The following is a 13109-nucleotide window of genomic DNA, read 5'->3' on the forward strand; positions in this document are numbered from 1 at the left end:
TCGGATTAAGCTCGTATTTTGCAGTCAGGAAGATCATACTGCATGCTACAACTTTCATTAAGGGTCAAAAATCCAGTTATGACTCAAGGTGGCTCGAAACAGTGTGCTTTTAGGGTTGTTTACACTGTATTCGGTATTAATTTACAGTTTTGTGAAATTCATATAAAATAGATGGATGATCCAAATGAGATGATTTCAAAAGCATTAGACTCGTATGATACCAATCTACAACTTTCATTTAGACAATATAATCTAGATTGGTCTTTAAGTAAGATAAAAATGCTTAGAAATAAGAGGGTCGGAAACAGTTGGATCGAAAGAGAATAAGGTTAACTTTTTACGTTTGAGTTTCAATTCGTATCAAGTACATTAAGACCTAAGTAAATTTATTAGAATAGTTATATTATGGTTTCTATGCTTTATAAATAGTAACCGTTTATGCATTTGTTAGGCACGCGGGCAAATCAAACTTGATCGTGAATTTCCGTTTGATCGTCCGTTAATTGTCAAAGTCGGTTAAGGTACGGATTTCATATTTCACTTGACACGGGGATAGCCATTTGCATAAGGCTTCCTAATCCGGATAATCTGTGATAAATTCCGAATAATTTGTTTTGAATTTCTTTTATGCTTATCAAATGTTATTGAACTTTGTTTTCTTTTGAACTACGACTTATATTCTTATTCGGAACATGGATCATTTTGATCACTTGACTTGTTTTATTGCTTCATTTGTGAAACATTTTACAATAGACTCAATAACTGGAGCACCGGTATTGAGATGTTTCCATGGTGACTAAAACGATCATGGTGTCCTTATTTTTGTAGTCCTTAAAAGTGGACTTGATTATGTACCGGTCGAATAGAGGGCGTATGGATCGATCCTAGGAACCGTTATCGGATAATGAATTGTGGCCGTGGTTAAATTCACGGAGAGGATTGTTGTGTTGTGCTCACACCCCTTTCCTCACTTGTGCCTGAATGGACTGATCATCCTTTGGGAACAACGCGTCTTCGTGATGCGGTTTGGTCTTCGGACCCTTGATATGCTTTTGGGGCATTTTGACTTTATTTTGAATTATCACTTGGCTTTATAATTGCTTTTGAACTTGTTATCTCATATTCATTGTTTAATTATTATTATCCGTTCACAGAGCATTAAGCTCAGCCGAGATTTTCTTGTCCTCGGCAGGTACATGACTTAGCAGGGATTTTGGGATGAGAGCTACAGAGATGACAATATTGAAGATAACTCATTAAGTCATACTTTTGTTAAATTTTTGATGACTATGTAGACATACTGGTATTTTGGGACCGTATTTTGAGACACGTTATCTCCGTCTGTGGTTATGTAATTATCTTTTGGTAAATTTTATTAGCTGCTCTGGTTTATATAATGCGTTGTTTTTTTTTACCACTTGTGGCATCTCCCGTCTTTGACCATGCGGGACGGGGGTGTTACATATTTACTGAGGCCCATCAAACACATGGGCCCTTAGGGTCTCTTTTGTCTAGGTTTTCTGTCTATATATATCCTTGTATCCTTTCTTTGTAATACACAAGTTAAAAGCAATAATATAATCCCTAATTACATGGTATCGGAGCTCGGTTTTGTAACAATCACTAGTTTCGCGGATCGAAATTTTTGTTCTTCGATTAGGGTTCTTGTTTTTCTAGTTTCGGTTTTTTCCTTTTGTCGGGATCGGTTTTGCTGGTTGTTTGTGGCTTCGATTTATCCCTGTGATCTGTTCCTCGTGGCTGTTGTTTGCTAACTCTTAGATCTGGTCATGTTTCAAAGATACGGCTAGTAGGGTTTGGTTTTTTTAGGGTTTCTTGTGTAGCAAGGGTCTTGATCCTAGGCATTTTGGTTTACGATTTGCTGCTGTCTGGATCCGGTTGCTGCAGTTTTTTTAATCCAGATCTGGGCGTGTTTTTCTTCCTCACGACTTCAGATCTTGCGTTTGGGTGCTGCTTCCTCGGCTGTTTGGTGCTGCTGTGATTCGGGGCTGTTTTGCTTGATAATTTTGGTCGACAGCAAGCTTTCTGCTGCTTTTTGAGCGACAGCAAGTTTTGCTGCTGCTGTTTGCTTGCTGCCCAAGTCCAAGCTGAGGATTCAATTCGTTTTGCGGCTGTTTGCTTCCGTTTGCTGCAGTTTCCTTGGATCGGAAGTTTTCAGTTCATCGGTTTCTTTGGCACCCTGTGAGTGTGTCGTTCGCTTTCTATTCTTCGTCCTAAGTTCTACGTTATCTCTTCTGGTTCGTGATTTATTGGAAGATGACTGGAGAAGACAACATCTAACAGTAACAGTAGTTTACGTGTACCCGAGATGCTTCCAGTAAATTTTAAGCTCACCGACAACAAGCTTAATGGCTCCAACTACTTTGAGTGGAGCAAAACTATTCGTATCTATCTCCGGAGCATGAGAATGGCTTCTCATCTCACATCGGATCCTCCTAAAGGTAACGGTTCTGATTCATGGTTCCAAAGTGATGCTCGTTTGTACTTGCAAATTATCAATACTATTGAGCCTTCTGTTTCGTCTCTGGTTAGTCATTGTGAAGATGTGAAGGAACTTATGGATTATCTTGATTTCTTTGTATTCTGGACAAAGTAATATCTCTCGAATCTATAGTGTTTGCAAGTCCATTCATCGTGGAGAACAACAGGACTGATCACTCACTACGTATGTCATGGAGTTCAAGAAAGTGTATGAGGAGCTTAACTCTCTTCTTCCATTAAGTGTTGATGTCAAAGCCATGCAGACTCAGAGGGAACAAGTGGCTGTTATCAGTTTCTTGACTGGTTTGCGACTAGAATTTTTGACTCTATCAGATCTCAGTTCTTGAATGAGAATCTTCAGGCTTCTCAAACTTCTGATTGCAACAGTGCTCTGGTTGGTCGAGGGAGATTTCGTGGTGGCTACCGAGGAGGATTTCGTGGGGGTCACCGTGGTAGCTCTAGAGGTGGCCACGGTGACCGAACAACTGACTCACGGGCTACTATTCCAGATTTTGATAATGTTGAGTGTTACTACTACCATGAGTTACGTCACACCAAACGCACATGTAAGAAGCTTTTGGCCAGACATCCGAGGAGTTCATCGGCGCACGTTGCCTCTGCCTCAGATAGTACTGTTACTATATCCACACAAAAATATGCTCGACTTTTAGGGCCTGAGAATACCACTGCTCCGACTGCTGCATTTGCGAGACAGGTAACTCTAGTACATGCCTATTATCTTCTGCCTCCAAATGGGTCATTGATTCAGGTGCTTCAAATCACATGACAGGTAATCCCACCATCTTCTCTAATTTCAGTAAACACAAATTCCCATCACATGTCACAATTGCTGACGGGTCTACCACACCTGTCCTTGTCCTTGGTTCTGGCACCATCGATCTTACCCCTTCGTTATCTTCCGTATCGAGCCTACCTAATTTCTTGGTCAATTTGTTATCAATCAGCAAAATTACCCGTGCTTTAAATTGGTGTGTCTCATTCTTTCCTGATTTCTGTGTCTTTCAGGATCTGTCAACGAAGAAGATTACTGGTAGAGGGCAGGAGACTGATGGCCTATACATATTTGAACATCAAGTACCTTCCTCATTGACTTGTTCCAGCTCATTGTCTCCACTTGAAGTTCATTGTCGATTAGGTCATCCATCTTTACAGAATCTGAAGAAGTTGTGTCCTGAGTTTTCTTATTTACTTTCTCTATAGTGTGAGTCTTGTCAGTTTGCCAAACATCGACGTATTCATTTAAGTCCTAGAGTCAGTAATAAGCGGGCCTCATCACCATTTGAGTTAGTCCATTATGATGTTTGGGGACCATGTCTAGTTACTTCAAAACTTGGGGTTAAGTCCCACGAGCCTACTAAACCACCGATAGTTCATGTATATAATAAGCGGCAACGACCTACATCAGATCCCGACCCAACACCATCTTCATCATCGTCTGCAGATCCGCCTAATGATGATCCTCTTGCTTCGAGTGATCCACCACCTTCCGATACACAGGTTCCTGATCTTGATGTTCCCATTGTTCTTCGGAAAGGTAAGTGCTCATGTACTTACCCTATTTCTTCTGTTGTTTCCTATGATAAACTTTCTTCACGTTCTCATTCTTTGATCTCTACACTTGACTCGTTATTTGTTCCTAAAACGGTTGGTGAAGCTTTGGCCCATCCTAGATGACGGGTTGCTATGATTGATGAGATGAATGCTCTCGAGCATAATGATACATGGGATTTGGTAGAGTTACTGCAGGCAAAAAGGCAATTGACTGTAAATGGGTATTCACTGTGAAAGTTAATCCAGATGGATGCGTGGCTCGTCTGAAAGCCCGATTGGTAGCCAAAGAATATGCTCAGACTTATAGGGTCGACTACCACGAGACATTTTCTCCTGTAGCTAAGGTACCCTCCATCCGTCTGATTGTTTCATTAGTCGCAACTTACGCCTTGGTACTACACCAACTGGAAGTAAAAAATGCCTTCTTGTATGGTGATCTACATAAGGAAGTCTATTGCTCAGGGGGAGTCTGGTAGAGTCTGTAAACTGTGTAAATCATTGTATGGTCTAAAGCAATCCCCTCGTGCTTCGTTTGGACGGTTTAATTCCCTAGTGATTGAGTTCAACTTATGGAGGAGCTGTTATGATCATTTTGTGTTCTTTACTTCGTCATCATCCGGATGTATTCTACTAGTAGTATACGTTGATGATATTGTGATTACTGGGAATGATGAGACTGGGATCAAGAAGCTAAAAGATTTCCTTGCGTCTCGGTTTCAAACAAAGGACCTAGGTCCTTTAAAATACTTCTTGGGAATTGAAGTATCTCGTACTCGGAAAGGGATATGTTTGTCTAAACGTAAATATTGTTTAGATATATTGAATGACTTTGCATGATTGAAACAAAACCTTGTGAGGCCTCGATGATTCCAAATATGAAATTGAAAGCGGACGAGGGAGATCTACTTGAGGATCCAGAAAAGTACAGAAGAATCGTGGGAAAGCTAAACTACCTGACGATTACACGTCCTGACATCGCTTTTCCAGTGAGTGTAGTAAGTCAGTTTATGTCATCTCCGAGAACTCCACATTGGGACGTTGTTAGGCATATACTAAAGTACCTAAATGGTGCTCGTGGTCTTGGTATACTTATGTCAAAATCACAGTCATCATGTCATAGAAGGGTTCACAGATGCCGACTATAATGGGGATCCTACTACTAGGCGGTCTATGATAGGCTATTGTGTGTTGGTTGGAGGAATCTAGTTTCGTGGAAAAGCAAGAAACATAATGTCGTTTCCGGTCAAGTGTTGAATCTAAATACAGGGCTATGGCCCAAACCACTTGCGAGTTGATATAGTTGCGTAATCTGCTAGGTGAAATTGGGTTTGCTCAATCTAAACCAATGAACCTATATTGTGATAATAAGGCGGCTATCCACATTGCAAACAATCCCGTGTTTCATGAAAGAACAAAACACATCGAGGTTGACTGCCATTTCACTCGTGAAAAGCTAGAAGATGGAATTATCTGAACTCCCTTTGTTCGAACAGGAAGACAACTTGCTAATGTCTTTACCTAAGCATTACCTAGTTCGCGAATCTCTTTTATTTGTAACAAGTTGGGCATGATTAACATCTATGCTCTAGCTTAAAGGGGAGTGATAGGATGTAAATATGGTATATATTTACTTAGGCCCATTACGCCCATGGGCCCTTAGGGTTTCTCTTTTGTCTAGGTTTTCTGTCTAGCAGAAACGGGCACGTTGGTGAATCAGCCAGAATCCGGACGCGTGCCGCCTGCTAATGCTTCCCAGAGGGACGAACTTTCTTAGCGCGCTAGCACTTGGCTTCTACTAGAAAAAGGCAGCATTCAAACTAGATATCGGATGAAAGCGGTTAGTGCCATTTTTTGGGCAACCACCAAGATATTCGGGTCTTGAACCTTGTTATGGATTCTTTTTTGATTATTTGATTATTTATGTTATTTGAGACGCATATTTTTGAAAGTATAGTAGTTGAACTTGGAGTTTTTCCACCTTGATTGAATATTTTTCGTAATAAATGGAATATCTATATTTACTATGAGATCTATTTCAATTTTTGGAAGGTCAACTAATCTACTTTAACAGACTATATAGTAGCAATGCAACCAACATATGCATATTAGAGGTTAAATAGAAATACAATGATTATCTGATTAGACAAAGAAGCAAACTTATCATATAATTTGCATCAAATTAAATAAAGCATATAACGCTTCGAATTCTCATTGGCATGATATGCTTACATGATTACTGAGACAAAGCAATGGACTCACTGTCCTTCTATGCTTATCTTTCTTTGATATGTGAAAATTTGAGGACAAAATGTTATGCAACCACACATAAAAACGAGTTCCATAGAAGTGTAGAAATAGTACCGTAGCAATATCGATGCTGGTTACTCTAAGAAGCTCATCAGGACATACAAGATAGCCAAATAGGGCCCATTCTCTATAAGCCGTTACATTTGCCAAATCTTGAGCTCTCTGTAAGCAATAGAAACAGAATAAGTAATAGGCACGATATTTGTGTATCTAGGGCTGTAAACGAACCGAAAGTGAACCGTTCGTGAACCATTTGGCGGGAAGTTCGTTTATGTTCGTTTATTTAATAAATGAACGGACATGAACAAGTTTTTTTGTTCATTTAGTTAAACGAACGAACATGAACAAGAGTCTCGTTCGTTCATTTACCGTTCGTTTACGTTCATTTATATTCGTTCGTTTATGTTCGTTTATATATTAAAGTTAATGTATAATCTTTTATTTATTTACTTTGAATTCAAATAATATTTATTTGTTTAGCCCGTTCGTTTAGCCTGTTCGTTTATGTTCGTTAGTTTACGTTCGTTTAGCATGTTAACGAACGAACATAAACGAACACGAACACACTTGATTTCTAAACGAACGAACACGAACACAAGGATTTTCGTTCGTGTTCGTTCGTTTGTTCGGTTAAGTTAAACGAACGAACATGAACAAGCCTCCGTTCGTGTTCGTTCGATTCGTTTACAGCTCTGTGTATCTATAGACAGATTGATACAGAGAGAGAGAGAGACTTTGTGCTTATAAATTGAGAAGTAAGCAAAGAACTCTATTCTATATAAGAAAATCCACATCGAATGCTATCATATAGATTATTATGATTTCATCAAGACAGTACATAGTTATTCAAAATCAAGCAAAAAAAATGTGTACCATTGGATGTGCCGAGTTGGTGAGGATGTCCGGAAATCGAGGATGAAAGGGACTAAGAAAACCCTCATTTCTGAGCTTTCTTGTATCTGTAGACAAAAATATAATAGGACCCACAGCCTCCAAAACCTGCAAAACATGGGTTTAGCAAACTTGTAATTTAGTTCAAGAGATTGTAATTTCACCGACTTATTCAAGAAGCCATGCATTTTACTCGATACCTATGAAGAGTAGACACTTATGGGAACCTACATTGGAGTTCTATATGAACAGGCATTGCAAGGAAGAAGGGAAGGAAACATCTTGAAAAAAATCTTTTTGTTCAGTTTTATTTTAATTTACGAGAAAATTCATGTGAAAAAAATTGCCAGAGGTGCCCTCCTATACCAAAACGGCATCCTTTCTCATATGTCGAGAGATCAGAATTCCAACCCACTTATGCATTGTTATGTACATATAAAAACATAAGAATTGTGTTAATTAATATGACCCTTCATGTCCGTTTGACCACAAGCTGCGTTTTCTGAGGCCTTCCGCAGCTATGCTCCAGGCACCTTATGTAATACAGCTGGTGCTCACAGCTCAAATTCATCAAAAGGAATCAATAAGCAGAAGTATAACATAAACCTATGCAGACAGTTCTAGATTGTTCTAGAAGATAGTCATAAGCAAATAAGTAATTCCTACTAAATAGAGTTGAGAACCCAAAAGACTTATTTCACTGTAAGATTATATCAGCATCAAGAAAGACTAATGACCTCTCCAATGCGAGGACTAACGAAATTCAGGTCTTCATGCAACCCTTTCAATGGTGGATCATATGCATCTATGAATTGAACCAACCTGTTATTTCAGAAAAAAGGAATATATTAGCTTATATGAAGGCAAATTTAGTATTTGCATGCTTGCATTTTCAAATTCAATGTCATCAAGGGTATAAGATAGGTTTCTGCCTTCTCTAAGTATAACTATTTTGAATCAAAATCAAGAATTGGTTCTTAAAAGATCGTCGACTCGAGCCCAAAAATTAATCTTCACAATAATGCCGGTATGGTTTCCAAGTCATTGGCAAACGCTAGCACTCATAGAATGTTACCATGTTTCAAAATTGATGAGAATAAATGAAATAAAGTGCGCTAGTTGTTCCCAGCCTTTAAAAATGGTATAATTGGTAGATAACTATACCCTGAACCATATGACTTTTAACTGTACCTATAATAAAAATCACAGTCCCGGTCATTTCTCAAGATGGCATGGAAAAGGTTGTACATCTGAAGCATCATTTTCCTTGGCAACTGTAATGAAACCAGTATAGCAGATTTTTCAGTGAATAACAAACGAGCATGCATCCTGCAACTCTTTATACCTAGAAGATATGGACTACAAGCAAGATATCTAAACAATAAGAAAATATAGCTCATACATGGCCTATAGACTTGCCTTCTCAGCAAAGAGATTGACGCGAACAAACGAACAAAAGAGGTCCATAAAGGCATGTAAGATGAGAGAATTCTGATGGGGCTGCAAGGAGGAAGCAAATCCATGAAAATATAATTAGAAATACAAAAACAAACATGAGGATTAGAATTTCCATTAGTGATGATAAAAATATAATCTGATCCACAGCCACTGTTAGTTGTATATCAGTTCCTATTTTATCATACATCTGTGTATATCTAATGTATGGTGTTGTTACAGTGATAAATTCTTTTGTTTTAGTCAACACGAGCGATGATACAAATAATGTTATCTCTGTTCTTCTTCATGGATAAATCAAAACCAGTTCTAGGATTCTTTTAACAAAGATATATATAAGTAGATATTACAGTGGATAGCAGAACATATATTTCAACTCACCAACAAGGTAATGACAGTGCTGCTCAAATCCAATATGAGTCGCAGTGCTTGTTCTCGGAATGCCATCATATCAAGGAGTAGCTACAAAATTTGATACTTTTAAGAAGATATAAAATCATTTTTCACATAAACCTATACTCGCAAGTACCAAGAGCAAATAAAGAAGCAAATAAGAATCAATAGAAGATTAAAACAAAACAAAAATGTTAGGAAGAAAGTAAAAGATAGACCAGAATATTATCACTGTTTAGCAAAAGCCTTAACATGATGATGAAGTACAAGATAAAATTGGTAAGCAATATGCTATATCCTTTTCTTACACTGAGATGCCATACTTACCTTTATTCTAACATCTTCCTTTTTTAAATTTATTTAAATAGCAGTAAGGGTGCAACTATCAGATAGATGATTTTGATTTTGCTTGATGGTGACTTACATAAATAATACAACCATCTTCTATATCTCCCATCTCCATCATATCATTTTTCTCTTTATGTACTACTTTTGCAGGTCAATAGCCAGTTGACTTTAAGCATTGTAGATCTTTAAATCTTCCCTTTAGGAATGATGGCATTTAAAATGTTGATGATAGGAACCACATGTCTAGGGCACTTGCAATGTATTCTTCATCTGGTATTTCAAAACTACTGGATATTTAACAGCATAGGCATATATGCATGAAAGTATCGTCAGTTTAGTGTTTTTAATATTTACTGGGTGAACTTTGGGTTTCTATTTATCTCCTCTTTTGCTCACTAGAAGGATTCGAGTTTTAGCTTTATCTCTTTAAGCTTATGATCCTCATGGTGATGCCATGATATTTTATCCAAAAAACGAACAATCATTTGAGTCAAGAAGATGTTGCCTTTAGTTCATCATGGGAGATTCTCAAGAGATCTAAGAATTATGTGTGTGATGCTTAAAATCTCCATACCACTTCTGGTACATTTTCCACATTCTTCCTTGCAAACGTATCTTACATCAGTCGAAATGATACCGACCGATTGGGGGAAAATGAATGAATACTGCTCGAAATGACTTGGTTCTCTAACATTGACCTCCAATTGCTCGAATGGTAGGAGAGTTGCACCACCAAGGGTGGTGTCAGGAAAAGAAAACAAGCCGATTAGATATAACACACGAGTAACCGGAAACAGGAGAGCATGTAAGATAAAATCCACTTTTTCTAAGATTGGTTCGCTGCTCAATCAGGCAATGTGCAGGTAAGAATGATCGATGTCTCTATTGCAACTATTGTTGAGTTAGAGTAGAGCAGCAACTCTGTATGGCAGCTACCTTTATCCGGAGTCCAAAATCTTACCTCTCGTACAGTCGTACCAACTATTAGGAAGTAGATTGACCAAAACTTAAACTTCTGCAGTTTTTATAATTTACTAATTTCTTATCCACTTCACTGTATTTTTCATAAAGTGAAGAGCAAAGAAAATGGATTATGTTAATAAAAAAGATAAAGCTGTATATTTTGTTTCTGAAAATGTTCCTTTGGTGTAAGCAACCTTCTACTTCAGATACCCATAATCTGGTATCCTTGAAACTTTTTCCCACCAAAACTCAGCTACGCTTTTTCAAAATTCGCTAAAATCATCGGCTCTTGGTAGTCATTATTCAGGTATTGGGTGCTAAAATTTAGCCTGTGTTGCTACCATGATAGGCACAAGTGGTTTCTCGATTTCATTAACAAGAATACTCAATTAACATCATGTCTAACACACACTGATGCTTGACTTATCATTTCTTTGCATAGATGATCCATGGTTATCAGCAATCAAACTAAAACCAAAATAGCAGAGGATAATTTACTTTCCTAATCAAGCATGATGATCATGGAAATTAATAAAGTAAACTCCACACCTGAATCCATGGTTCCAAGCTTTGTAAGTGAATTTCAGCTTGATCATTTAAAGCATCCAAAGCAACCTTATCCACCTAAAAAAACTCATTGTCAAGTTTAGCTTTCCCAGCAGTTTAAAAAGAAATTTTAAAATGACATACAAATACTAATCTAATGCTTACACGTTCAAGCTGCAATTTACTATGATGTTCAGGAAACTTCTTTGACAGCAAGATACATATCTTTGGACAATTTGGGAAGACACCCGCTTTCCAAAACGCTTCAGAAAATACATGACCTGCTGAATCCGGATAATCCAGGACTTGATTCAATCTATAGATCTTGGCCATTAGTCCTTGTGCAACCTCAGTAAGCTGATATACCCATTGCATATTTAACCCCTTATGAGATACTCCAGGAAGCTGGAACGATACTTCTGACCCATTATTACGGGAGGTTCTAGAAGGCATTGGAGTGCCCATTTCTTGACTCAAGTATTCGCTCCATCTTGAAGGACCTTCAACCTCTCTCGCTCTGGGGGACGATGACAATGCTTCTTGTGTTGATAAGTTTAGTCTAGATTTCGGCATTTGCATTGTTCCAGTGTAATCCAAATCCAACCTATCTGCAATTTGATAGCTTGTTTTCAGAAAGCCTTATAGTCTGTTCTACATGCCCCTACATTTCAAACTTTCCAGCATCCAATGATAAAATGACGATGAAAATAACATCATCTCACAATCTTTTACATGACTGTCACTTCACAACCAACATCACCCTAGTATATTTGCAATAATATAGCACAATAAAATGCCACCTGCAGGCTAATCCGCAGCAATGGAGTATTTATCCGTTGTTTTCATTTTAATGTGAATTCATTCACAGATCTAATCCATGTTTACAGAGGAGGGTTAACCACCCTCCAATTTGGCAGTTTGTTTAAAAACAAACTAGAACAAGCAGATAGATAGGACCTCAGGTCTCCTTTTTTCCTCGGTAGAGAAAGTGAACATTCAATGCAATTCCAAAACTAGGGTTCAAACCCAGTTCATTTACACTTCACTACAGACATCAAATATATGGATTCCCTAGATCTTAGATGCTTACAATTGCATTGGTACTCGAAATTCTTGTATACCTTTTTTGATGAATAACAACCAAGTTCAAATATTTAACATTGTATTTGGGAACTCCAATTCCAGGGCATGGAACTTCCGTAAAAAATTGTGCCGATCTATTACCCATAATGATTATAATCAACAAATGAAATTACATAAAAGAGTGCGAATGGTACCTTAAAAGATGATAAATTTTCACAGACAAACCGGAAGTTAGAGCCACAAGGGAGGTCGAAAAATGGAGTCGATCAAGAAAAGTAGTGGAATTCAGATCTAGGTTTTTGAGAAAGATGAAAGTGGAAGTAATGGGTTTTAGGGAGTTATGATGATAATGCGATGATGAGGTTGTTGATGATATGATGGATTTGCGTTGTGCGCAGCAGTCGCTTCGATTTTCAGTTTGTCTGACGCCGACCAGCCGAACGCCATAGCCACCCTCCACTTCTTTCACTCAAGTCAAACTATTTTTCTTACAATAATTATTTATGAAAAAACAAAACAAATCCTCCCGTTGCAACAAAATAACATTTTTTTTAAACATAGTTTAAAGATGTATTTAAAATTTTATTATTTAAAGACACATCTCGATTTTAATGTTCTATTTTACTATTTGTCTCTGTCGATTTTATAATACGATTTTATGTGTTTTTTAAGAAAAATAATATTGATTTTATTTTTGAATAAAATATAAATTAAAAGATATCATAAAAATTTTAAAAAATATATATCAATGTTAATATCAATCAACTATTTAAAAGTTTTTATTTTTTTATGTAATTTTGTTAATTTATTTTTTTATTATAATTTAATTTAAGTTTAATGACGAAATAATTTATTTTTGGTTTAATAATATAACATTTATAAAGATAATAATCAAGTATTATGTTATTACTCAATGATTATCTTAATTATATATTTTTTAGATTTTTTATATTTAAAATGAGATGTTTATCATGTATTTGATTATGTTTATATGTAGTTAGTCACACGAATTCAGATATGGACCTTTAATAAGTTGTATTTATACACAATCT

The 13109-nt window shown here is 37.1% G+C and overlaps 1 protein-coding gene across 4 annotated transcripts in view; it reads right to left on the reverse strand.

The window, feature by feature from the left end:
* The window catches only part of LOC112507404 (protein NAP1), a 26596-nt gene extending 14068 nt beyond the window's left edge, over positions 1–12528 (reverse strand). The window contains exons 1-9 of one of the 4 annotated variants that reach the window (XM_025111984.1): positions 12252–12528; positions 11140–11582; positions 10978–11052; positions 9106–9186; positions 8689–8769; positions 8461–8543; positions 8007–8091; positions 7252–7377; positions 6433–6540 (exon numbers count right to left, since the gene is read on the reverse strand). In XM_025111984.1, the coding sequence (XP_024967752.1) occupies positions 6433–6540; positions 7252–7377; positions 8007–8091; positions 8461–8543; positions 8689–8769; positions 9106–9186; positions 10978–11052; positions 11140–11553 (1053 nt within the window). In that variant the 5' untranslated portion in view covers positions 11554–11582; positions 12252–12528. Of the gene's footprint in view, positions 1–6432; positions 6541–7251; positions 7378–8006; positions 8092–8460; positions 8544–8671; positions 8770–9105; positions 9187–10977; positions 11053–11139; positions 11583–12251 lie in introns of those variants that run through there. The other 3 variants (XM_025111992.1, XM_025111999.1, XM_025112005.1) reach the window with 3 other exon arrangements.
* Between the last annotated feature and the right edge of the window lie 581 nt (positions 12529–13109).

The sequence above is a fragment of the Cynara cardunculus genome (assembly GCF_001531365.2).
Source record: "Cynara cardunculus var. scolymus isolate 2C chromosome LG 1, CcrdV1, whole genome shotgun sequence".
Classification (NCBI taxonomy): Eukaryota; Viridiplantae; Streptophyta; class Magnoliopsida; order Asterales; family Asteraceae; genus Cynara; species Cynara cardunculus.